We start from the raw sequence: 25,910 nt of genomic DNA, 5'->3' as shown, positions 1-25,910 counted from the left end.
CACGTATAAGAACAAAACGTGACAGCATCAATCAGACGGCGGTTCTTAACATCTACCAACAGTCCATGTGCACACAAAAAATCAGCGCCGAGGAGGGGAACGGCAACCTTTGCCGTAACAAAATCCCAACCGAACTGCTGTCCTCCGAAACACAGTTCGACATACCTTGTTCCATATGTGCGGATTGGGCTACCGTTGGCAGCTTCCATAGGGGGACCATGGCTGTCGGTCACCATGTCCAAACGGGACGCAGGCAGAACGCTCCTTTGTGCTCCCGTGTTGCACAGAAAACGGCGACCGGAGATGCTATCGCGGATGAAAAGCAGTCTGCCTACTCGGCCGACACTCAAGGCCACTACTGAGCGCCGGCCCTGGCATTTCCCGAAACACCGAAACTGCATGGTGGACGGCATTTGTTGGCCTTGGTTCCAAACTTTGCATGATAGAAACACAATCCTGAGAGCTGTTGGGTGCCAGAAAACTGCTGCCGACGAGAAGTAGTCGCAGCAATGAGTGTGGATTCGTCATGTGTCACTGAAGAGATATGCACGGGAAAAAACGCGGCCGCACAATGTCCCTGACTCGCCAGGAAAAATTTATCAGCCTCTTCAGCTAGTTTACGACAGTCAGTGATTGTGGTGTTGGCTAATGCAGCTCTCACTTGGGAAGGCAGCTGACGCAGGAAAAGCTGGATGAAAAGAAAGTCAGGTCTGTGTTCGCCCAAAAGATCCAGCATACGGTCCATGAGCTCGGACGGTTTGCTGTCACCCAGTCCTTGAAGTGAGAAAAGCCTGCTGGCTCTCTCAGTGTCCGACAGTTCAAACGTTTTCAACAGGTGGGTTTTAAGTGCTTTATACTTCTCATTTTCAGGAGGATTTGTAAGAAGGCTAACCACCCTGGATGCTGTTGAATTTCCGAGAGCAGACACAACGTAGTAATATTTAGTCGTATCCGCGGTGATCTCACGCAGCGCGAACTGCGCTTCAGTCTGGGCGAACCTTGCAGATGCTGACGATTCCCAGAATTCGGGGAGTTTGAGGGAGACAACTTCTCACTTTGAGCACACAAATGCGTGTGTTATTTATTTTTCAAGGTAAACAAAACCACAGAAGAATGGCGCTGAACAGCGTCCCTCGTCATCACGCCTTCCCCCATCTTAAAGGGACCGCAATCCCTGAACAGTTATGCAGAAAAACAGTGTACAGAACTACACTTAATAACAAAGGTGAATTATGTCTTTCACATTCACTACAACTCCACTTTAAAATGAAAATTCTGTCATCATATACTCACCCTCATGTTGTTTCAAACCTGTATGAATTTCTTTCTTCTGCTGAACAGAAAGGAAGATATTTAGAAGAATATCAGTAACCAGACAGTTTCTGGTCTCATTGACTTCCATAGTAGGAAAAAATATATACTATGGAAGTCAATGAGACCAGAAACTGTCTGGTTACTGATTTTCTTCTAAATATCTTCCTTTATGTTCAGCAGAAGAAATAAATTCATAAAGGATTGAAACAACATCAGGGTGAGTATATGATGACAGAATTTTCATTTTAAAGTGGATTATCCCTTTAATGCAACAAATTGTCCAGCTTTTTGAATAATATATTAGTTATGAATATTTAGCCTGCATATAGCTAATTTAGTTAATTATTTGATCCCGTCTCACCTCAGTGTCTTCAGTTGACAGTCTGGATCCTGCAGTAAATCATTGAGCTGCTTCACTCCTGATTGTCCAGGATCATTTCCTGTGATATCCAGCTCTATCAGGTGTGAAGGGTTTGATCTCAGAGCTGAAGCCAGAGCTTTATAACCTTCTTCTGTCACACTGCAGTTAGAGAGTCTAGAACAGAGAGGAAAACATTCAGCTGATTAATCAGTTAAACCTGAACAATATAAATCTGAATGATCGCTCTTCCAGTCGCCTCTACAATAAGGAAACCCCTCTTTCTGGTGGTCTACGGCATATTCAGTGGTGTTTCACTGGCGTATTGCAAGGGATAAGTGCAGCGATTCCCCCCTGGGCGCTTCAGCATAAAGAGCAGTTTCCCTAAAAGAGCTAAATTGATGTTGAGCGTCTTTTTAAAGATGCCTTTCCATCCATGTGTTTCTAGATGCGGTTGTTCCCTGTCCTCATCTGATGGCCATGATCTCACATGTCTGGGCCAAGAGTGTGCTGAGATAGTGTTTGTGGATGGTTCATGTCCTCACTGTGAGAACAGGACCATGTTGAACCCTGCGGTCGTGACTGTCCTTCCTCGTGAAGGCTAGAGTCTCTCTGCTGTTACCCAGCACTGCCTCTGCACAAAGCAGAGCCGCCAATACGGTTAACACTGTAGGAGACCTGAGGCTCACAGTGGTAATGTTTCCCCGCGGTCCTCCCGCTCCACTGGCCTGCTGTGTGCCGTCGAGCTGCCGGGTGATGGTGAGGGTCGTTTGCTTTTCGATTCAACAATGGAGTTTAAAAAATACGACAGATGGACCGACGATGAGGTTCAGGCTTTATTAAGCTTATATGAGGAGGACGAAATCCAGCGGGAACTGGAAAGTCACACACAGTCCTACGTCACCGGACTAATTTGCCTAATCTTCATGGTACTTTAGACTGCGATGGAAACACAGACAGGAACAGGTCTGGGGGAAAAAGATCCTGGGACAGATTGTTCTGGGAAATTTCAATGGAAACGCGGCTTTAGATGATCATCTTATTGAAGAGCTACAGCAGCATTTAGTTTCCAATAGTCTGTTTTAAAACCCAGTCACACTAGTTCTGTGTGCTGGAAGACACTGTTTCTTCTCTTTAATTTTTAACGATTTATTTGACATCTCTCTTCTTTATTCTCTGTTGAAAAGGCAGATTTCTGCATGTACACAATCAGTACATTGTATCAAATGCTGGAAATTAAACAATTACTAACTATATAAAAAACACAAAAATGTGAGCAATAGGGAAAACCCAGAAAGTGCACTGCTATAAACAATGAAACATAAGCCCTGCTGTCTTCAAATAAATAAATTTCAGTCACACTGTAATTGCTGTACAGTATAATGATACTAACTGTAGTTTCTCCAGCTTGAATTGTGGGTTCATCAGTAGATCACTGAGGTTTTTCACTCCAGAGTCTCCTAGTTTATTCCCGCTCAGGTCCAGCTCTCTCAGGTGTGACGGGTTTGATTTAAGAGCTGACGTCACATCAGAACAACCTTCATCTGTCATATCACAGGAGCTTAAACTACATTAGCAGAGAGAGAGAAGAAAATAAGACAGAAGAAAAGAAAACTCTTTATTCTGTAAAGTCACATCATCTTCATAAACAAATAAATCAGACAGAGGAAGAGAGACCATCATTTTTATTTCACCAGATCACAAAATACTAAGTTTGCACAAATACAATGTTAATTTTTTTTAGTTTAAACTGTTGAAGTGATTTAAGCATTTTGATTCTTGTATGTGAATGTGACTGACCTCAATCTCTCCAGTTTACAGTGTGAATCCTTCAGTATGTCACATAAGTGCTTCACTCCTGTGTTTCCTAGTTCATTCCCACTCAGGTCCAGCTCTCTCAGGTGTGACGGGTTTGATTTCAGAGCTGAAGTCAGGATGAGACTCTGTTTCTCTGTAATACATCTATTCAGACTGAAGACAGAAAGAGAAAATGACTATGTCTATGATGATCAACAAACATGTTTAGCTTCATCCAGCAGACTTTTACTGACAAATAAACAGGGATATCAAGGTAAAGGTAACATGGAGAAAGACTACACATTGTTCATTCAAATATACTACCAACATTGTAACAATAAAAATGTTGAAAGCGTTGATCTATTTATGTTAGTATACACATTCATTTCATTTCATTTTTAAGATTCTTTCATGTCAATGTTACCCTTGGTTTTGCTCACTGGGTCAAATGTGTTTATGTCGGTTGTTTTCAGACACATTGTCTACTTGCTAAAACTTTACAGCAAGGTTTCATTTGTTAACATTAACTACATTAGTTAACATGAACCAGTGATGGACAATACTATACAGCATTTAACCCTCTGAGGTCGACAATCACGCCGGCGTGATCTGCGCGCTTTTTTCCTTAGTGCAAAGGAGACTCCAAAATAATCTGTTGATTTTGATTTTACATTCTTGTATTATACATCAATCGATCCTGTTAAGTGTGTATTTTTTTTGTGTATACTCACAATAAAAACAAACTGTTGTTCTTTTCGCCAAATAAAGAAAAATAAACATGATGCGCGTTCTGCTTTCTCTCTGTCAGTGAAGTCTAATCTGAAACGCGTCCGAAAATGAACTGTAACTCAGCGAATACTTCTCACACAGACACGTGAGATGTGTCTTTATGAAGCTTGAAATCTCTTCTTTTAAATGAAGTCATTTATATAAAAAACAAATGTTTTCAACTCATGTAATCTGTTTGAAAGCAAGGAGAGGTACCGTTTTTTCCTTATGCCTCATTATCTCTAATAAGCTGCGGCCGCCCCGCCCCCGGCGCTATTCACATGGTAAATAGTTTAGGTGATTTAGTATGCATCGCATACGCCCCCCGATCAATGCCTTAAAAACACGAAGTTTCATCAGATCAGATTGACTGATAGTTCATCGCGTTTAGAGAGGATGGCTCACTTCTCCAGTAAAGACGCCCTTCAGATGATTCTGGACAGCGAGGAAGAATTCACATTTTCCTCAGAGGAAGATTGTAACTCAGACGAGGAATGGCAGCATTTTCAAGAGCGAATTGATCCCGCAGAGGACACACGTTCGGAGTAAGTTGTTTACTGTTATATTTCCTAATTATAAATATATATATATAGGCTATAATTCCTTTTCTGATGATATAGAACTCATATGAATTTTCAGACTATATTTTCCCTAGTTTTGGCTAGCTTTTGACACCTTACAGGAACAATTGCCTTACAATATTCCTGTATGTGTAAGTGGTCTAGGGGTAGAACTTCTGCAAAGTGTGTCAGAGGTTCTGGGTTCGAATCCACGCTCATATAGGTTTTTTTTTTTTTTCTCAAAACCGATTATGTTTTTCAGTGGTTGTATATCAGGCAGGGACACTTTGTGTGCATTTGTTTTTCTAATTTCACCGGAACGAATAGAGAGTCTCTCGTGCGCGTCCGAGTGAAGACTGTGCGCGAGCCAGAAACAAACATAGTATCCGCGCCACTGATCGCAGCGGCAGCGCGCACTTTGGTCAGTTGATTTAAAACAAAACAACACATTTCATAGCTAGAGCGCCTCTTATTTAAAAAACGAACGAAAAGAATGCTCTGCTAGTTAACTGGAGATGTTTTGTTTATTTGTATTGGTACATTCGTGCCGTGAGATGTTTCAAAAGTGGTGGGGACAATATCGACCTTAGAAAATAGTGGTGGGGACATGTCCCATACGTCCCACCCGCAAATTACGCCTATGAGACGTAATATTTTACAGATGAAATGTAGCCTAATTGTGTTTACATCATAATAATATAAAAGTAGCCTACCTATTCTTGTGTGAAATTACAAAAAACGTTGTCTTTTTTTTATCCGTGGCCATTAGTGATTGATAATGATAATACAATTTATTTAATTGTGTTATCAGCATGCTCACATGTTTTTTTTGTTTTGTTTTTTTACAGATGTGACAATGAACATGTCCAAGCACCTGTCCCGAAGAGAGCAAAGGCAAACAAGCAGGCAAGCAACAGGCAGTCCACTCTGACATGGAAAACATGAGTTGTTTGAACATTGCTTTGTTTATAGCAGACTGGTTATTTTTTTATTTTGCTCACATTTGATTTGCTTAGAGCAAATTTAGAACATTTAGTTCCTCCACATAGAGGAATTACAATAAAACAGATTGAAAAACAAAACCTTTGAATCTCCTCTACTTCTTCCAGGCTCCTTCATGGCCCAATGATGGCCCATTAACCTGTGGGTGTGTGTCACACCCCTGGTCTGAATCTCATTAATATTGATAGGCCATCACCACTCCCACGCATAAACCTCTTCTGACAAAAATACTGACTTGCAAAGTTTATATCAATGTATTGTTTTATTTGAACGATTAGGCAGGATGATTTTCACATCATGTTGAAGCCAGAACTCAAAGCGAACACATCCATTAGTCAAAAGTCTTGTTCACACATATTTAGTATGTGTTTTGTGGTCTTATTTCAGCAACTTTAATTTTTATTTTTTTCAATAACCACGCATAAACATTATTCTCTTAAAAATTCTAACATATACATTCATGTTGGTCACATATTATGGTAGCCCTGTTTGTGCTATATAGAGTAAATTTACACCTTTGCCATTAACATGTTTATAAATAACTGAAAAAAGCACAAATGTCAGAGCATGTCAGAACACCTCCAGGGCCCAGAAAACCCCTCAGACCCCAGAGGGTTAATAACCTTAAGTTTAAACATTTACTAATACATTTTTAAATACAAAAGTTTTCAGTTAACATTAGCAAATCCCCTGTGAACTAACATGAACAAAGAATAATTGTATAAACTAACATGATCAGATTAAGGAATAAAAGTATTTCCTTAAGCAGAAGACAATCAAACAAGTTTTGTAAAAGGTAGTTCATCTGCTTTAGTGCTGCACCGTGAGGCAGTGTCAGTGTATTTTATGGATGGCTCAGGTAAACAGGCCAATAAGAGACTATTAACTACTATTACTCCTTTTAATTAAACTAATGTCTAATTAAAACGTCTACAAATGTTTAAAACTGATCAGCGATCAGGTAAAACCCACAAACACTTGTTCAATCTCAGTGAATCTGCAAGATTTATGGATTCACAGAGATCATCGCCCCCAGTGGGGAACTATTGACATTTCCAATCGTTTCGAAACAGTTATGACGTAACAAAGCCTCTTTACTGAAATCACGTGACTTTGGCAGTTTGATACACACTCCGAACCACTGATTCGAAACAAAAGATTTGTAAAGGTTTCACAGCTTCATGAAGTGTGTTTCGAAAGCGCCCATCACTAGCGTTCAGTCAACTTACCTTCAGTGGATCTTATTACAGGCAGATATTTATCACAGACTTTTAAAATGCACTTATTTAAATTTTTACAAGTTACAGTATATGCTGCACCACAATTAGATATTTGTGAAATACAAAGATTAAATTGAAAGCAGTTATGAACAGTTCAGAAAAAAAAATAAAAATAAAAAATATTCTGCCTCTACAGCAGGGGTGTCAAATTCAAACTCAGTAAGGGCCATGCTGAGGGTTGTGCTGAGGGCCAGACATATATTTAGAGGATTTTTCATCAATTGAAATATAAGTGTATTAGTAACTCTATAAAAAAAAAAAAAAAAAAAAAAACTCTCAATTCATGTTTCGTTTCGAAATGCCTTCTTAGATTACATTCTTTACAAACTGCTAGTGACTCTTGACATATGAGACACAATGGCATTCCTTTGTATTCACAGAATAAATATTCGGTTTCCCATCTTGCTTGGAATTGTCGATAGCCCATTCGCAGTCCACTTTTCTTTTCTTTTTTAGCCATTATGCTAGCTTGTATAGAGTCACATAGCATTCAGGCTACATTGTTTACATTTATACCACAGGCTTTTGAATGCTTGAATATGATTGGTTGACGAACGTTCTTTGGTGCGCATTTTCAATGGAACGTTCTTTGGTGCGCATTTTCAATGAAACGTTCTTTGGTGGGCATTTTCAATGAAACGCACCGGCCAGTTATTTCAAAGGTCCTTACAGCCAACAACAGCAAAATAACCAAAACTCACAGCAATATGTGACCAAGCAAATCAATATTGCCTAGTAAACAGGATAAAAAAGACAATGAAGAGTTTGGTTCCAAAATGCGATAAACGCCATTTTTTTTTAATAACTGAGAACCTGCAAAATTAAATTTTGTATCTGGTCGGTATTGAAAAGTCACTTTTTAATTTGACGTAAAATGCAATATCCGCCATGTTATTATGTCACGTTTTCTCCCTTTCTTTCCAAACCGCGACAAACGCCAGTCTCCTTTCTCTGCAGAATGCAATAAATGCGCTCAACCAATCACAGCACACCATTCCACACATTACAGTAACAGTACCAAACAGTAACAGCGGCGCTTTGAAAACACGTGGCTTCCTAGTTTTCCGTATCTACTTTGTACTTTTTGATCAACAAACAGACAAAATAAAAATAATAAATTTGACGGCATTGATGGTGGTTTCTGTGGTAGGGAAGAAACGTAAGCCATCGAAATCTAATTTTCGTAATTTTCGTGAGGAGATTAAGAAGATGAGGCACTCAGGAGGAGTAAAAATGCCGGCTGTTGCTTGTTCTCACACGACAGCATCAAACTTCTTTCACGCTGACACATTGGCTCCAGGGGATCTTTTGAAAAACTTTCAATTGTTTTAAGTCAACGGAAACCGAGCAGGACCAAGCCATTTTACAGCTGATCGCCATCCAAAAAGTTCCTAATCCGCACTCTCAGATTTGTAAACTGTGCCTTCAGTTTTTGCAATCTGTACCCACAATTTCATAAACCGTGGCCACGCTTTCACAATCCGTTCCCACAGGTTTGTAAACTGTACTCACGGATCTGTGGCCCCCTTCAACCAGGCCACCTAGGTGCTGGATGCATTGCATTGTGTTTAAATTTATTTATTTTTTTAATGATAATTTCTTGAATTTTCTAAAAAACGACATTTTAAAAAAATGACAGTTTATTTGTGTAAACTCACAATAACAAGAAAGCGTTGTGCTTTTGTAAAATAAAAGAAAACAATCAGGCGCTCTTTCATGAACTCCATGAACTGGAGCGCGTCTCAAAAATGAACTGAACAAAATATAGCCTACCTATATAAAGCTTGAAATGACCACTTGTAAATGAACAAATTCGAATCGAAAGCAAATATCGTCTGATTATGTAATCTGTATGAAAGGTGCATTTCTCTCTAATGGCGCATCCGCTTTACAGCGGAGATGGAGTTGTTTGCAGCCAACACTGATTGAGAAAACACTAGTTTATTAATAAAAAATTTAAATGCCTCGTTATTTTTTCAGACACATTTATTATCATTAGCCTATAAATCACCTATAAATCACCTCTCTGTATGGTTGCAGAGACATGGCTCTTCTCATTCAGCATCAGCACGGTGGTAAAAATATAATTTCCGGGTTCTAATTTGGCCTTAGAAAACCATTAAAATCGACCTCATTTCCATATTAATTTGTGAATATTTTAAATGTTTAATAAATGAGCAAAAAGTCATAAACAAAAATCTGAAAATATGTCAGTAGTTGTTTTTTTATGTGCAGAATTTGGTGTGTAGTTCAAATTCAAATTTTGGTGTTAAATTTTGGATTTTAAAAATACAACAACCGTTCATTTGTCGTTTTTCGATTACTGGTTAAAAAACGAAAAACGAATGGACACAAAAGTACACGGACTTGATTAATCCGTGTATCATTCGTTCAGTCGTTTTTTTATTTAATATTGAAAGTAGAAAAATGAGAAAACAGTTCCTTTTTCGATTTTCATTTTTTCCAAAAAAACGAAAAACAAGAATTCAGCTTGAGTTTTCGTTTTTCGTTCTGAGGTAGAAAAATGTATAAACAGCTGGAATATTCGAATTTTACACGTGGGTGGGAATGAAACGCCCCTTTCCTTTGATTTGTCAGCCGAAGATCAAACTGTCCCGTCATCAGTTCTTCCTTAGTTCTGCACTGCAGAATAAAAGTCCTCGCGTTGTGATTCCTAACACGTTTTTTGCAACTACATTTCATCTTTTTTTCCCATCAAATAACCAGACTAACATGGCTCGACACAACCCGTACTGGGAAAAACACTAGACAGGGCTTTCTTCTGTGTAGATATAAATTCACCTACGCTTTGCATCAGCTGGGTATGCCTAAATGACGGCTGTTAGCCTACATGGTCGCCCTCGCCCAGTAATTTTTTTAAAAAATAATAAATGAAGATATAAATCAATATAATTAGTTGTAAATTTAATATTTTTAACACTAATACAAAAAGAAAAGAATAATGCATTGACAATATAATATTTCTATATTAACGTAAACGCATGACATTCAGACTGACTATCTAACAACCGGAGAACAGAGAACAACAGAGATATTAAAATACACACTCTTCTGAGTTTTATGATGTAGGCCTTGTGTTTTATTAAAATTTATTAATTTATATCTCAAAGATGTGCGCTTGTACGCAGCACACCGGGTCATGTTGAGAGGGAAACAAACGCATTTTATTATTAGCCTATTCAGAAATAGTGTAAAAGATCGGTAAATAAAATGCAACATTAACATTATAAGCACTATTAATAACATATAGGCTATGTCTATGCGTATTTTACTTCCCCTTACTGTAGCCTATGTCAAATCCTTAAATGAATGGTAGGCCTAGAAAACAACAAGAATGAAAAATAAGTAGCCACGTATAATAAAAATATAGCCTAATAGCTTATAAAAATAGCCTATTTTGTCCTTTATTATAAACAACATTTAGCCAATTTTAAACGCCAAGCCTAAACGAATTTATTTGAATCGAAACTGAAACTGTACCGACGTTGGTTTCGCGCATCTCTCATTCGGTCCAAAGTTTCCATATTTGCAATGTAACATTTGGATGCTAACTAGTAATGTAAAGAAGGCTTTATACTTAAGTCGAGTCCCAATACACGTATAGGCTAAATCAGCATCTTCACAGCAAGGGAAATGAGTTTGGAATAACAGCAAGTAGCCTACTGTGCGGCACAGCCTTTATATTGTACAACAGACCAATTAAATTAAGCAGAATAACTTTTTATATGTTTGGTTGACTGTGTTTTATTTTAATAATGAACAGGCTGCGATGTTAGCCATGCCGGAAGTGAACTGATAATAGCCTATAGATGCTGTGTGAGCGAGCGATGCGCCGGCGACATCACTTGGATTTGTTGCTCAGCAGGGGAAATAATAATATTCTGTCGTTTAATACTCTGTCATTCGAAACAGTAACATTTATATTTTTATTTGTGTACATTCAAAATGACTACAAAATGTCATGCCTTTGGAAAATAAAGAAAACAATATGATGCGCTGCTTTAGCGCGTCTCAGTCTCCTTGAACATCTTTCTGGCGCACACCAAAAATGAACTAAAATAGAGTGAATAGCCTTCTGACGCACCTACTTTTCAAAGTCAACATTTAGATTATTTTAAGTAAAATGCATTATATAGTCACTTAAGAATATAACACAGCGTGGTTCATGATAAAAAAAATAAAAAAAACGTGACTTTACAGTTCGGAAATAGGAAAATAGCAAACCCCTGGCACTTGAGAACTCCTGGTCTACACAGAAGAAAGCCCTGTCTAGTGTTTTTCCCAGTACGGGTTGTGTCGAGCCATGTTAGTCTGGTTATTTGATGAAAAAAAAAGATGAAATGTAGTTGCAATAAACGCGTTAAGAATCACAACGCGAGGACTCTTATTCTGCAGTGCAGAACTGAGGAAGAACTGATGACGGAACAGTTTGATCTTCGGCTGACAAATCAAATGAAAGGGGCGTTTCATTCCCACCCACGTGTAAAATTCGAATATTCCAGCTGTTTATACATTTTTCTACATCAGAACGAAAAACGAAAACTCAAGCTGAATTCTTGTTTTTCGTTGTTTTGGAAAAAATGAAAATCGAAAAAGGAACTGTTTTCTCATTTTTCTACTTTCAATATTAAATAAAAAAACGACTGAACGAATGATACACGGATTTTGATTCAATGGATTAATTGCATTTTGGAAAAAAAAATGTCATGGATTTATTGCATTTTGGGGGAAAAAATAATGGGCCCTATTTTAACGATCTGAAACGCAAGTGTCAAAGCGCACAGCGTAAGTAACTTTGTGGGCGGGTCTTGGCGCTGTTGCTATTTTCCCGGAGGGATAAATGACTCTTGCGCCAGGCGCAAATCTAAAATGGGTTGGTCTGAAGTAGCTTCATTATTCATAGGTGTGGTTTGGGCGTAACGTGAAATAAACCAATCAGAGCGACATCTCATATTCCCTTTAAGAGCAGGCGCGCTTGTTCTAAAGCGGATTCCTATTATAACGGCGGATTTGCCAGGAGCGGTTCACAGCCAAGGAGAGCAACGCTCTCGTCAGGGACGTTGGGGATGGAGAAACCCACCCAAATTAACTTCGGTTAAAAAGGCGTATGATAATTTGGGTAAATGTGTAAGCTAGATGTATGCTTTTATAATAAATTATCTATCTATCTATCTATCTATCTATCTATCTATCTATCTATCTATCGTAATAGTGTATGATTTGCAAAAATGAAAACTGCTGCTTCTGTGTAGATGAGAGAATTAAAGTGTATGCGCGTTGTGCACACACTACATTGATTATGGTCAAGCATGCGCCCTTAAAATAGCAAATGAATAACATGCGCAACGCGCCACTGACTTTAAACTATTTTTTCCTGGTTAGTGGCGCAATTGTTTTCTAATCCTGCAAAATAGCATGAAGGAACGTTTGTGCCGGAACACGCCTCCTCTTTGCGCTGAACCGCCCAGGGAGCGCAAGTTCATTCCCTAGTTTAGCGACGTGCTTCTGTGGAGGGAAAAGTGCGCTTTGCGCGGGTGCAAACTATGAATGATACATGCGTCAGTGTACAAAGTCAATTGCGCTGGGTGCAAGATAGCGTTGCTCTCCTTGGCTGTGAACCGCTCCTGGCAAATCCGCCGTTATAATAGGAATCCGCTTTAGAACAAGCGCGCCTGCTCTTAAAGGGAATATGAGATGTCGCTATTTGAGCGAGGATGACACGCACTCGTTCTGTGTTGTTTGTCTGGGAGTGGAACATGCACGGGCAGTGCTCGAGGGCGCTGTCTGTGCAAACTGTTTTCAGTTTCCTATGAAAAAGCTCCGCTCCCATTTGAGCCTGTTCAATCAATTAGATCAGGCTCGCGTTCCCAGTGTATCAGGCCGCTTGTATGCATGGGATTCACACGTGGGGCTGGCATATAATACTGAGACGGTTGCGACCCTTTCTCAGTGTTTATTAACCAGCTCCACTGGTCTCGCGCACGGTTTGGAAGCCCGCGCTGCGGCTTCTTCCGACCGTGTTAAAGACCCGACGTTTGATTTATCTGGCTCCGAGGAGTTAGATATTCTCAACACCGAATCACGTGGATATGGGGATTCGCCACCCCATATTCCCGTTATTGAGGAGTTGCTGGAGGTTGTAACCAGGGCAGTGGCTAAATTAAATGTTGAATGGCCATCTAATAAGCAGGAAGCGACTAAGAAAAATAAAATGGATGAGCGCTTCCTGCAGACCCAGTCACAATCTTCGTGTCAGAGCCTTCCCTTTTTCACTGATCTCCATACTGAGGTATCGAGATCATGGAAAAATCCATGTTCATCTCAATCATTTTCCCCACATGTATATATTTACTCATCCATTAGGGAATCTAATGAGAATGGTTATTAGGTGATGCCTCGGGTTGAGGAATATTTTGCGAAATATTTTCTCCCCAACATTGCGTCACCCCTGATAGCTCAGACACTACCCTCCAAATCTCGTACATCGAATTTGTTAGGGAAAGCATATATGGGGGTGGGTCGAGCCGGTGTATGCCTAAACACGATGGGGTTATTACAGGCATACCAGGCTGACCTCCTCAAGAAGGTGGATGATGACAGGGAGGTCTCACTCGACGGTATTACTGAATTTCGTAGAGTGGCTGACTTATCTCTCCGTATTATTAAAGAGACGGCCCGTGCCATTGGCTGTTCTATGGCAGCACTAGTCGTCTCAGAGAGACATTTATGGCTAAATAACTTGGGGATTGGGGAGAAGGACAGGGCCTTCCTTCTCGATGCCCCCCTTTCGCCTTCTGGCCTCTTTTGCGACACGGCAAGAACCGTTGTCGAGAGGCTTCAGGAGGCAGAGCGACAATCAGCTATCCCCAGTTGTCAGTCCAGGTCTCATGGGGTTGCTGCCAGGGGGCAGCCTCATGGGACAGCCGCCAGCTCCTCATATTTTGAGAAGGTTGCCTCTCGTACTAAGGCTTGGGGCCAGAAGAAACATTCTCGCACGAAGCCCTCCATACCGAAGACAGGTCTGAGGACTGTCTCTCGGGTTAAGATGGCTTCGACTAAGAGATCTTGTCGTAACACGCAGACCCTTATGGGCGTTCCCCCAGGAGAGCGAGTACAAGAGTCTCATCCCATTATGCAGCCCTTCGGAAATCGATGTCTGCTTCCCCGGCTTCCAGCAAACACAAATCGCAGTGTCTGCCCGGAGACGTTGCGGCCCTGTCGAGTTTGCCGCCTCTCAGGAGGTCTGTAGAGAACATATTTTGGTTAGTTCCTGCCAGTTAGCTGCTTCAGGTCACCGAAGCCATTTGGAAATTTATAGCCGAGGCCAGTCTCGAGGGACTGGTCCCCATAATGGCATATTTAGATACCCCGAGGGGTCCTCAAAATATAGCCTAGAGGGTCCTGCTTACAGTGGAGCTAATATACAAATACAATATCGTCACCTTCCTAAAATAATTGCCTAAGTCATTTTTCAGGTTTCTCAGAAAATACAAAAAAAATGAAAAATAACTTCAGAGGTTCGTTCTTCTTGATGCAGCTCCCATCTTGAAAAGCTTGTAAAATCTCCTTTTAAAATTGCTTGTAAAATCTTTTGACTTAGGCCAAATAAAAAGTCACACTCTTGACATAGGCCATTACACTACAGGGGTAGAACTGCATGAACTGTTCAACTGAGGATGTGGGGATTTTACCAGAGGTGGCCAGCAACATGAGGAGATGACTTATGCAAAAAAATTATTTTTGTCAAAAAATGACTTAGGCAATTATTTTAGGAAGGTGACGATATATTAGTTAGGCCTTGTTTTGGATCTCAAGGTACTGGATCAACCTCCGAGGGGGTTCAGATTCAAGATACCGACTGTCAGTCAGACCAGCTCCGAGGACTGGTCTGTCGTGATAGATCCACAAGCTCCTTAACTCCTCGTTCCCTTCTAACCCCATCACAGGAAGTTTCCAAGATCTGCTTTTGGGGGAAAAGAGGGGAAAAAAATGCCGGCTGTTGCTTGTTCTCACACGACAGCATCAAACTTCTTTCACGCTGACACATTGGCTCCAGGGGATCTTTTGAAAAACTTTCAATTGTTTTAAGTCAACGGAAACCGAGCAGGACCAAGCCATTTTACAGCTGATCGCCATCCAAAAAGTTCCTAATCCGCACTCTCAGATTTGTAAACTGTGCCTTCAGTTTTTGCAATCTGTACCCACAATTTCATAAACCGTGGCCACGCTTTCACAATCCGTTCCCACGGGTTTGTAAACTGTACTCACGGATCTGTGGCCCCCTTCAACCAGGCCACCTAGGTGCTGGATGCATTGCATTGTGTTTAAATTTATTTATTTTTTTAATGATAATTTCTTGAATTTTCTAAAAAACGACATTTTAAAAAAATGACAGTTTATTTGTGTAAACTCACAATAACAAGAAAGCGTTGTGCTTTTGTAAAATAAAAGAAAACAATCAGGCGCTCTTTCATGAACTCCATGAACTGGAGCGCGTCTCAAAAATGAACTGAACAAAATATAGCCTACCTATATAAAGCTTGAAATGACCACTTGTAAATGAACAAATTCGAATCGAAAGCAAATATCGTCTGATTATGTAATCTGTATGAAAGGTGCATTTCTCTCTAATGGCGCATCCGCTTTACAGCGGAGATGGAGTTGTTTGCAGCCAACACTGATTGAGAAAACACTAGTTTATTAATAAAAAATTTAAATGCCTCGTTATTTTTTCAGACACATTTATTATCATTAGCCTATAAATCACCTATAAATCACCTCTCTGTATGGTTGCAGAGACATGGCTCTTCTCATTCAGCATCAGCACGGTGGTAAAAATATAATTTCCGGGTTCTAATTTGGCCTTAGAAAACCATTAAAATCGACCTCATTTCCATATTAATTTGTGAATATTTTAAATGTTTAATAAATGAGCAAAAAGTCATAAACAAAAATCTGAAAATATGTCAGTAGTTGTTTTTTTATGTGCAGAATTTGGTGTGTAGTTCAAATTCAAATTTTGGTGTTAAATTTTGGATTTTAAAAATACAACAACCGTTCATTTGTCGTTTTTCGATTACTGGTTAAAAAACGAAAAACGAATGGACACAAAAGTACACGGACTTGATTAATCCGTGTATCATTCGTTCAGTCGTTTTTTTATTTAATATTGAAAGTAGAAAAATGAGAAAACAGTTCCTTTTTCGATTTTCATTTTTTCCAAAAAAACGAAAAACAAGAATTCAGCTTGAGTTTTCGTTTTTCGTTCTGAGGTAGAAAAATGTATAAACAGCTGGAATATTCGAATTTTACACGTGGGTGGGAATGAAACGCCCCTTTCCTTTGATTTGTCAGCCGAAGATCAAACTGTCCCGTCATCAGTTCTTCCTTAGTTCTGCACTGCAGAATAAAAGTCCTCGCGTTGTGATTCCTAACACGTTTTTTGCAACTACATTTCATCTTTTTTTCCCATCAAATAACCAGACTAACATGGCTCGACACAACCCGTACTGGGAAAAACACTAGACAGGGCTTTCTTCTGTGTAGATATAAATTCACCTACGCTTTGCATCAGCTGGGTATGCCTAAATGACGGCTGTTAGCCTACATGGTCGCCCTCGCCCAGTAATTTTTAAAAAAAATAATAAATGAAGATATAAATCAATATAATTAGTTGTAAATTTAATATTTTTAACACTAATACAAAAAGAAAAGAATAATGCATTGACAATATAATATTTCTATATTAACGTAAACGCATGACATTCAGACTGACTATCTAACAACCGGAGAACAGAGAACAACAGAGATATTAAAATACACACTCTTCTGAGTTTTATGATGTAGGCCTTGTGTTTTATTAAAATTTATTAATTTATATCTCAAAGATGTGCGCTTGTACGCAGCACACCGGGTCATGTTGAGAGGGAAACAAACGCATTTTATTATTAGCCTATTCAGAAATAGTGTAAAAGATCGGTAAATAAAATGCAACATTAACATTATAAACACTATTAATAACATATAGGCTATGTCTATGCGTATTTTACTTCCCCTTACTGTAGCCTATGTCAAATCCTTAAATGAATGGTAGGCCTAGAAAACAACAAGAATGAAAAATAAGTAGCCACGTATAATAAAAATATAGCCTAATAGCTTATAAAAATAGCCTATTTTGTCCTTTATTATAAACAACATTTAGCCAATTTTAAACGCCAAGCCTAAACGAATTTATTTGAATCGAAACTGAAACTGTACCGACGTTGGTTTCGCGCATCTCTCATTCGGTCCAAAGTTTCCATATTTGCAATGTAACATTTGGATGCTAACTAGTAATGTAAAGAAGGCTTTATACTTAAGTCGAGTCCCAATACACGTATAGGCTAAATCAGCATCTTCACAGCAAGGGAAATGAGTTTGGAATAACAGCAAGTAGCCTACTGTGCGGCACAGCCTTTATATTGTACAACAGACCAATTAAATTAAGCAGAATAACTTTTTATATGTTTGGTTGACTGTGTTTTATTTTAATAATGAACAGGCTGCGATGTTAGCCATGCCGGAAGTGAACTGATAATAGCCTATAGATGCTGTGTGAGCGAGCGATGCGCCGGCGACATCACTTGGATTTGTTGCTCAGCAGGGGAAATAATAATATTCTGTCGTTTAATACTCTGTCATTCGAAACAGTAACATTTATATTTTTATTTGTGTACATTCAAAATGACTACAAAATGTCATGCCTTTGGAAAATAAAGAAAACAATATGATGCGCTGCTTTAGCGCGTCTCAGTCTCCTTGAACATCTTTCTGGCGCACACCAAAAATGAACTAAAATAGAGTGAATAGCCTTCTGACGCACCTACTTTTCAAAGTCAACATTTAGATTATTTTAAGTAAAATGCATTATATAGTCACTTAAGAATATAACACAGCGTGGTTCATGATAAAAAAAATAAAAAAAACGTGACTTTACAGTTCGGAAATAGGAAAATAGCAAACCCCTGGCACTTGAGAACTCCTGGTCTACACAGAAGAAAGCCCTGTCTAGTGTTTTTCCCAGTACGGGTTGTGTCGAGCCATGTTAGTCTGGTTATTTGATGAAAAAAAAAGATGAAATGTAGTTGCAATAAACGCGTTAAGAATCACAACGCGAGGACTCTTATTCTGCAGTGCAGAACTGAGGAAGAACTGATGACGGGACAGTTTGATCTTCGGCTGACAAATCAAATGAAAGGGGCGTTTCATTCCCACCCACGTGTAAAATTCGAATATTCCAGCTGTTTATACATTTTTCTACATCAGAACGAAAAACGAAAACTCAAGCTGAATTCTTGTTTTTCGTTGTTTTGGAAAAAATGAAAATCGAAAAAGGAACTGTTTTCTCATTTTTCTACTTTCAATATTAAATAAAAAAACGACTGAACGAATGATACACGGATTTTGATTCAATGGATTAATTGCATTTTGGAAAAAAAAATGTCATGGATTTATTGCATTTTGGGGGAAAAAATAATGGGCCCTATTTTAACGATCTGAAACGCAAGTGTCAAAGCGCACAGCGTAAGTAACTTTGTGGGCGGGTCTTGGCGCTGTTGCTATTTTCCCGGAGGGATAAATGACTCTTGCGCCAGGCGCAAATCTAAAATGGGTTGGTCTGAAGTAGCTTCATTATTCATAGGTGTGGTTTGGGCGTAACGTGAAATAAACCAATCAGAGCGACATCTCATATTCCCTTTAAGAGCAGGCGCGCTTGTTCTAAAGCGGATTCCTATTATAACGGCGGATTTGCCAGGAGCGGTTCACAGCCAAGGAGAGCAACGCTCTCGTCAGGGACGTTGGGGATGGAGAAACCCACCCAAATTAACTTCGGTTAAAAAGGCGTATGATAATTTGGGTAAATGTGTAAGCTAGATGTATGCTTTTATAATAAATTATCTATCTATCTATCTATCTATCTATCTATCTATCTATCTATCGTAATAGTGTATGATTTGCAAAAATGAAAACTGCTGCTTCTGTGTAGATGAGAGAATTAAAGTGTATGCGCGTTGTGCACACACTACATTGATTATGGTCAAGCATGCGCCCTTAAAATAGCAAATGAATAACATGCGCAACGCGCCACTGACTTTAAACTATTTTTTCCTGGTTAGTGGCGCAATTGTTTTCTAATCCTGCAAAATAGCATGAAGGAACGTTTGTGCCGGAACACGCCTCCTCTTTGCGCTGAACCGCCCAGGGAGCGCAAGTTCATTCCCTAGTTTAGCGACGTGCTTCTGTGGAGGGAAAAGTGCGCTTTGCGCGGGTGCAAACTATGAATGATACATGCGTCAGTGTACAAAGTCAATTGCGCTGGGTGCAAGATAGCGTTGCTCTCCTTGGCTGTGAACCGCTCCTGGCAAATCCGCCGTTATAATAGGAATCCGCTTTAGAACAAGCGCGCCTGCTCTTAAAGGGAATATGAGATGTCGCTATTTGAGCGAGGATGACACGCACTCGTTCTGTGTTGTTTGTCTGGGAGTGGAACATGCACGGGCAGTGCTCGAGGGCGCTGTCTGTGCAAACTGTTTTCAGTTTCCTATGAAAAAGCTCCGCTCCCATTTGAGCCTGTTCAATCAATTAGATCAGGCTCGCGTTCCCAGTGTATCAGGCCGCTTGTATGCATGGGATTCACACGTGGGGCTGGCATATAATACTGAGACGGTTGCGACCCTTTCTCAGTGTTTATTAACCAGCTCCACTGGTCTCGCGCACGGTTTGGAAGCCCGCGCTGCGGCTTCTTCCGACCGTGTTAAAGACCCGACGTTTGATTTATCTGGCTCCGAGGAGTTAGATATTCTCAACACCGAATCACGTGGATATGGGGATTCGCCACCCCATATTCCCGTTATTGAGGAGTTGCTGGAGGTTGTAACCAGGGCAGTGGCTAAATTAAATGTTGAATGGCCATCTAATAAGCAGGAAGCGACTAAGAAAAATAAAATGGATGAGCGCTTCCTGCAGACCCAGTCACAATCTTCGTGTCAGAGCCTTCCCTTTTTCACTGATCTCCATACTGAGGTATCGAGATCATGGAAAAATCCATGTTCATCTCAATCATTTTCCCCACATGTATATATTTACTCATCCATTAGGGAATCTAATGAGAATGGTTATTAGGTGATGCCTCGGGTTGAGGAATATTTTGCGAAATATTTTCTCCCCAACATTGCGTCACCCCTGATAGCTCAGACACTACCCTCCAAATCTCGTACATCGAATTTGTTAGGGAAAGCATATATGGGGGTGGGTCGAGCCGGTGTATGCCTAAACACGATGGGGTTATTACAGGCATACCAGGCTGACCTCCTCAAGAAGGTGGATGATGACAGGGAGGTCTCACTCGACGGTATTACTGAATTTCGTAGAGTGGCTGACTTATCTCTCCGTATTATTAAAGAGACGGCCCGTGCCATTGGCTGTTCTATGGCAGCACTAGTCGTCTCAGAGAGACATTTATGGCTAAATAACTTGGGGATTGGGGAGAAGGACAGGGCCTTCCTTCTCGATGCCCCCCTTTCGCCTTCTGGCCTCTTTTGCGACACGGCAAGAACCGTTGTCGAGAGGCTTCAGGAGGCAGAGCGACAATCAGCTATCCCCAGTTGTCAGTCCAGGTCTCATGGGGTTGCTGCCAGGGGGCAGCCTCATGGGACAGCCGCCAGCTCCTCATATTTTGAGAAGGTTGCCTCTCGTACTAAGGCTTGGGGCCAGAAGAAACATTCTCGCACGAAGCCCTCCATACCGAAGACAGGTCTGAGGACTGTCTCTCGGGTTAAGATGGCTTCGACTAAGAGATCTTGTCGTAACACGCAGACCCTTATGGGCGTTCCCCCAGGAGAGCGAGTACAAGAGTCTCATCCCATTATGCAGCCCTTCGGAAATCGATGTCTGCTTCCCCGGCTTCCAGCAAACACAAATCGCAGTGTCTGCCCGGAGACGTTGCGGCCCTGTCGAGTTTGCCGCCTCTCAGGAGGTCTGTAGAGAACATATTTTGGTTAGTTCCTGCCAGTTAGCTGCTTCAGGTCACCGAAGCCATTTGGAAATTTATAGCCGAGGCCAGTCTCGAGGGACTGGTCCCCATAATGGCATATTTAGATACCCCGAGGGGTCCTCAAAATATAGCCTAGAGGGTCCTGCTTACAGTGGAGCTAATATACAAATACAATATCGTCACCTTCCTAAAATAATTGCCTAAGTCATTTTTCAGGTTTCTCAGAAAATACAAAAAAAATGAAAAATAACTTCAGAGGTTCGTTCTTCTTGATGCAGCTCCCATCTTGAAAAGCTTGTAAAATCTCCTTTTAAAATTGCTTGTAAAATCTTTTGACTTAGGCCAAATAAAAAGTCACACTCTTGACATAGGCCATTACACTACAGGGGTAGAACTGCATGAACTGTTCAACTGAGGATGTGGGGATTTTACCAGAGGTGGCCAGCAACATGAGGAGATGACTTATGCAAAAAAATTATTTTTGTCAAAAAATGACTTAGGCAATTATTTTAGGAAGGTGACGATATATTAGTTAGGCCTTGTTTTGGATCTCAAGGTACTGGATCAACCTCCGAGGGGGTTCAGATTCAAGATACCGACTGTCAGTCAGACCAGCTCCGAGGACTGGTCTGTCGTGATAGATCCACAAGCTCCTTAACTCCTCGTTCCCTTCTAACCCCATCACAGGAAGTTTCCAAGATCTGCTTTTGGGGGAAAAGAGCATCAGTTCCGGACTCTTCCATTCGGCCTAGTATTGTATCCCCGCACCTCCTTGGAATGCATGGTCACTGTCCTAGCTCAATGGAGTCTTCAGGGCATCCTCATTCCCATCCATTGACTACTAGAGCAGACGGTTCAATACTGAGGTGTTGGATGTCTCGTGGGGTGCTAGGGAATATGGCTCAGAGTCTAGGAAAAATCACTAGTTCCTCTTCAGAGAAACCGATTCCTAGGGGCGGTGTAGGTTGTAGTCACGATGCAGGCACAATTGTCTCCAGCTCAAACATTCACTTTACTGACCATAGTCATGAATATCAATCTAGGCTAGGTCACCACTATATGACCTTATCAAAGAGTGGGCTCGCTGGAAGCAGTGTTCAACATACTATTCTTTGGCCTGCTGTACGTGGGGGCCCTGTAGTAGTGGCTCAGGACCAATGGGTTTTTCCAGAGAGGGAACCCACTCCGCATGACCAGACTTACGCGCATATGCCCTCGTTTTCTGATCATGGGGAGGAAGTTATGGTTTCTGCTCCTAGAACCTGTGTTGGAAACACAGGGTCTGAGGAAATTTCAGAGAGGCCATTCAAAATCCACCCCAAGTTGGCTTTAGTCGGGATGGAGGTCGGTTTGTCAGAGGTGGTCCCGTTTCCCCTTCATGCGGACGGCCACCTTCCGCGCCACCTCTCCCAGGCTCCTCCTGCTCCGCTGGGTCTGGATATCATGATACAGACATGGTTGAGGCCACGTCTTGTATGTTTTCCCCGATTGTTCTGCCCCCGGGGGTTCTAGAGTACAAGAGGGTTCAGCAGTAAGGGATCAGCTTACTCTTAGTAGCCCCGTACTGACTGGCCCGAATATGGCTTCCAAACATTTGGGCTCTCCTGGCAGGCCTTCCGCGGTAAATCCGGATCAGGATGGTCCTCCCTCCTCAGTCCGAGGTCGTGATATTTCACCCTTGGCTGAAGCCCAAGAAGCTGCTGGATTGGCCCCTAAGGGGGACCAATTCACAAATTCTGGTCTCTCAACCGAGGTTGTTGAGACCATTCTAAACTCTAGAGCCCCCTCCAAGAGGAAACTTTATGCATTTAAATGGAAAATTTTCATTCCATGGTGCAGAGAACGTCAGTTGGACCCAATTAACTGCCCAGTGGCTTCAGTACTGGAGTTCCTCCAGAATCGTTTCTCTGACGGGCTCTCCCCGTCCATGCTTAGGGTCTATGTGGCGGCTATATCAGCCTTCCACACGCCTTTAAGGCTGGGCACTCTGGGGACACACCCACTCATAATTCGTTTCCTTCTTGGAGCCAGGAGGATGAGGCCTGCCATCCAGCCTACGGTCCCCACGTGGGACCTGGCAGTGATCCTCGAAGGGTTATCCCTGGCACCATTCGAACCCCTGGATAAGGTGTCTGAGAAATTTTTATCCTTTAAGGTAGCCTTCCTGCTCACTATTAATTCCCTGAAACGAGTTGGCTACCTGCAGGCGCTATCTGTGGCTCCCTCTTGCCTCGAGTTCGCTCCTGGCAAAGTGAGAGCCATTCTCCACCCTAGACCTGGCTATGTGCCTAAGGTGCCCACGAATGTGGCATGGTCTATAATCCTTCAGGCCTTTCATCCTCCACCGCATGTGTCGGCTGATCAAGCTAAACTACACTTGTTATGCCCGGCCCGGGCTCTTGAGGCCTATGTACATAGGACCTCGGGCTGGAGAAAGTCGGACCAGCTGTTTGTGTGTTTTGGGTTATCCAAGAAGCCTAGTAGAGGCTATTTCTTCAGCTTACGAGGTGCGCAATCTGCCTTCACCTCTCCTGATAAAAGCCCACTCAACTAGAGGAGTGGCATCCTCTAGAGCCTTGCTAGCAGGGGTTTCTCTTCAAGATGTCTGTGATGCCACTGGCTGGGCCTCACAAGTTCTCATGTCTTGAGTGTGCCAGATTGCTTCACACCAGGGCGGGGTCTCTCAGTTTGGCGGTGTGGTTATTCATTTCCCAAAGTGTCGAGTATCAATGCAGCGGGAGTTCCCTTGCGAAAGGACGCTGCGTCCCTCGGCCACACTTTTCGCGCTCCTGAGAACGACTTGCTTCAACCCTTCAAAAGCTGACGTGGCTATGTTTCGATGTCCTTTTATAGCTTCTGGATCACCGTCACATGCAACGTCACGAGTGACAAAAGACGCAGCACCAATCAAGATTGGAGTAGTTCCACTATAGACTTCAGACGCATCATGCCGAAGGCATTCCCCAAAGTGTCGAGTAGCGACGCAGAGTCTCGTTCCCTATTCAGGGAACGAGGGTTACAATAGTAACCCGAGACGTTTTCATCTTGCCACTTTCTTGGTAAAGAAAACACATTTTTTACTCAAATGAATCAAAATTGATTTACTGTGTTTTGCAACCAAACTCTTCATTCAATGATTTTGCTACAAAATTACGTTTTATTATGCATAGACAGCACATGCTCTCTCTCCCATCTAAACGCACACATATGGACAGACACTCGCACAGTGTTGTCAGCGCTGCTCTGAAGATTTTATCAGTAAAATAGTTTAACAACTTAAAAGCTACATGACATTTATCCTGGAGTGGATATACTTAGTTATACTTGCTGCTGAACACTGTTGAAGATATTTATCGAACAGTCACTTATCGAACACTTATCGATCACTTCTCTCTCTCTCTCTCTCTCTCTCTCTTTCTCTCTCTCTATTTCTCTCTCTCTCTGTCTATAACAGCATTAATCAGCTAATAATTCAATGGCCTGTCGTCAATTATTCCTTACTTATTGCCGTATTCTCTGATAAAATTAGAGTCTTGAGTGAAGCGCGACAGTACCACCTGCGTCTTCATGTTGTAATTGTCACAGACATATATTTTAACAGCGGACGGGCCACTTTAAATTAATCACCAGAATTTGTTGGCGGGCCTGATTAAAAGTCGTGGCGGGCCGTGTTTGGCCGGCGGGCCTTGTTATTGACACATGTGCTGTACAGTAACTGAAATAATTATTGACCCATGATCAAACTGTCTGTCTGGAAATATTATCATCAGCTAACATTACAACTAATAGTAAAGTAATATTATAAATAAATGAGCAATACTCACATCAGTGTGTTGAGTTGATAGTGTTTATCCTGCAGTAGAGCAGCGATCTGATTCACTCGTGTGTCTCCTAGTTCATGTTCTCTCAGATTCAGCTCTCTCTGGAGTAACGGGTTTTTACCCACAACTCTATTCACATACTGACAGGCTTCCTCTGCAGCAGGACTCAAAAACCTGCAGAAGAGTCAATTCAGTTCTCAACTAAATGTCCAGCTTATTATATAACTAAAATAATATATTAGTTATGAATATTTTGCCTGCATATAGCTAATTTAGTTAATTATTTGATCCCGTCTCACCTCAGTGTCTTCAGTTGACAGTCTGGATCCTGTAGTAAATCATTGAGCTGCTTCACTCCTGATTGTCCAGGATCATTTCCTGTGAGATCCAGCTCTATCAGGTGTGAAGGGTTTGATCTCAGAGCTGAAGCCAGAGCTTTATAACCTTCTTCTGTCACACTGCAGTTAGAGAGTCTAGAAAAGAGGAAAACATTCAGCTGATTAATCAGTTAAACCTGAACAATATAAATCTGAATGATCGCTCTTCCAGTCGCCTCTACAATAAGGAAGCCCCTCTTTCTGGTGGTCTACGGCACATGTTGCCTTGGCTTTTGGCTTGCTTAGTTGGGGGCATTTAATATTCAACAATATTATTGATCTGCCTTACTTATTTAAAGCGTCTTTTTAAAGACGCCTTTCCGTCCGTGTGTTTCTGGATGCGGTTGTTCCCTGTCCTCATCTGATGGCCACGATCTCACATGTCTGGGCCAAGAGTGTGCTGAGATAGTGTTTGTGGATGGTTCATGTCCTCACTGTGAGAACAGGACCATGTTGACCCTGCGGTCGTGACTGTCCTTCCTCGTGAAGGCTAGAGTCTCTCTGCTGTTACCCAGCACTGCCCCTGCACAAAGCAGAGCCGCCAATATGGTTAACACTGTAGGAGACCTGAGGCTCACAG

General features: G+C 41.3%; 2 protein-coding genes across 2 annotated transcripts in view; both read right to left on the bottom strand.

The window, feature by feature from the left end:
- Positions 1-25,910, bottom strand: part of LOC311292518 (uncharacterized protein) — a 1,083,963-nt gene that overhangs the window by 138,967 nt on the left and 919,086 nt on the right. The window lies entirely within an intron of this gene.
- The window catches only part of LOC311291438 (uncharacterized protein), a gene marked incomplete at both ends in the record, with an annotated part of 37,262 nt that overhangs the window by 1,682 nt on the left and 9,670 nt on the right, over positions 1-25,910 (bottom strand). Inside the window, 7 exons of the mRNA XM_084410473.1 lie at positions 166-433; positions 571-903; positions 999-1,054; positions 3,066-3,239; positions 3,473-3,643; positions 24,957-25,127; positions 25,253-25,426. Of these exons, the coding sequence (XP_084266599.1) occupies positions 166-433; positions 571-903; positions 999-1,054; positions 3,066-3,239; positions 3,473-3,643; positions 24,957-25,127; positions 25,253-25,426 (1,347 nt within the window). The remainder of the gene's footprint in view (positions 1-165; positions 434-570; positions 904-998; positions 1,055-3,065; positions 3,240-3,472; positions 3,644-24,956; positions 25,128-25,252; positions 25,427-25,910) is intronic.

This window comes from Rutilus rutilus, assembly GCF_951802725.1.
Source record: "Rutilus rutilus genome assembly, chromosome: 6".
Classification (NCBI taxonomy): domain Eukaryota; kingdom Metazoa; phylum Chordata; class Actinopteri; order Cypriniformes; family Leuciscidae; genus Rutilus; species Rutilus rutilus.
The sequence above is the reverse complement of the archived record's forward strand: the minus strand, read 5'-3'. Positions and strand labels throughout refer to the sequence as shown.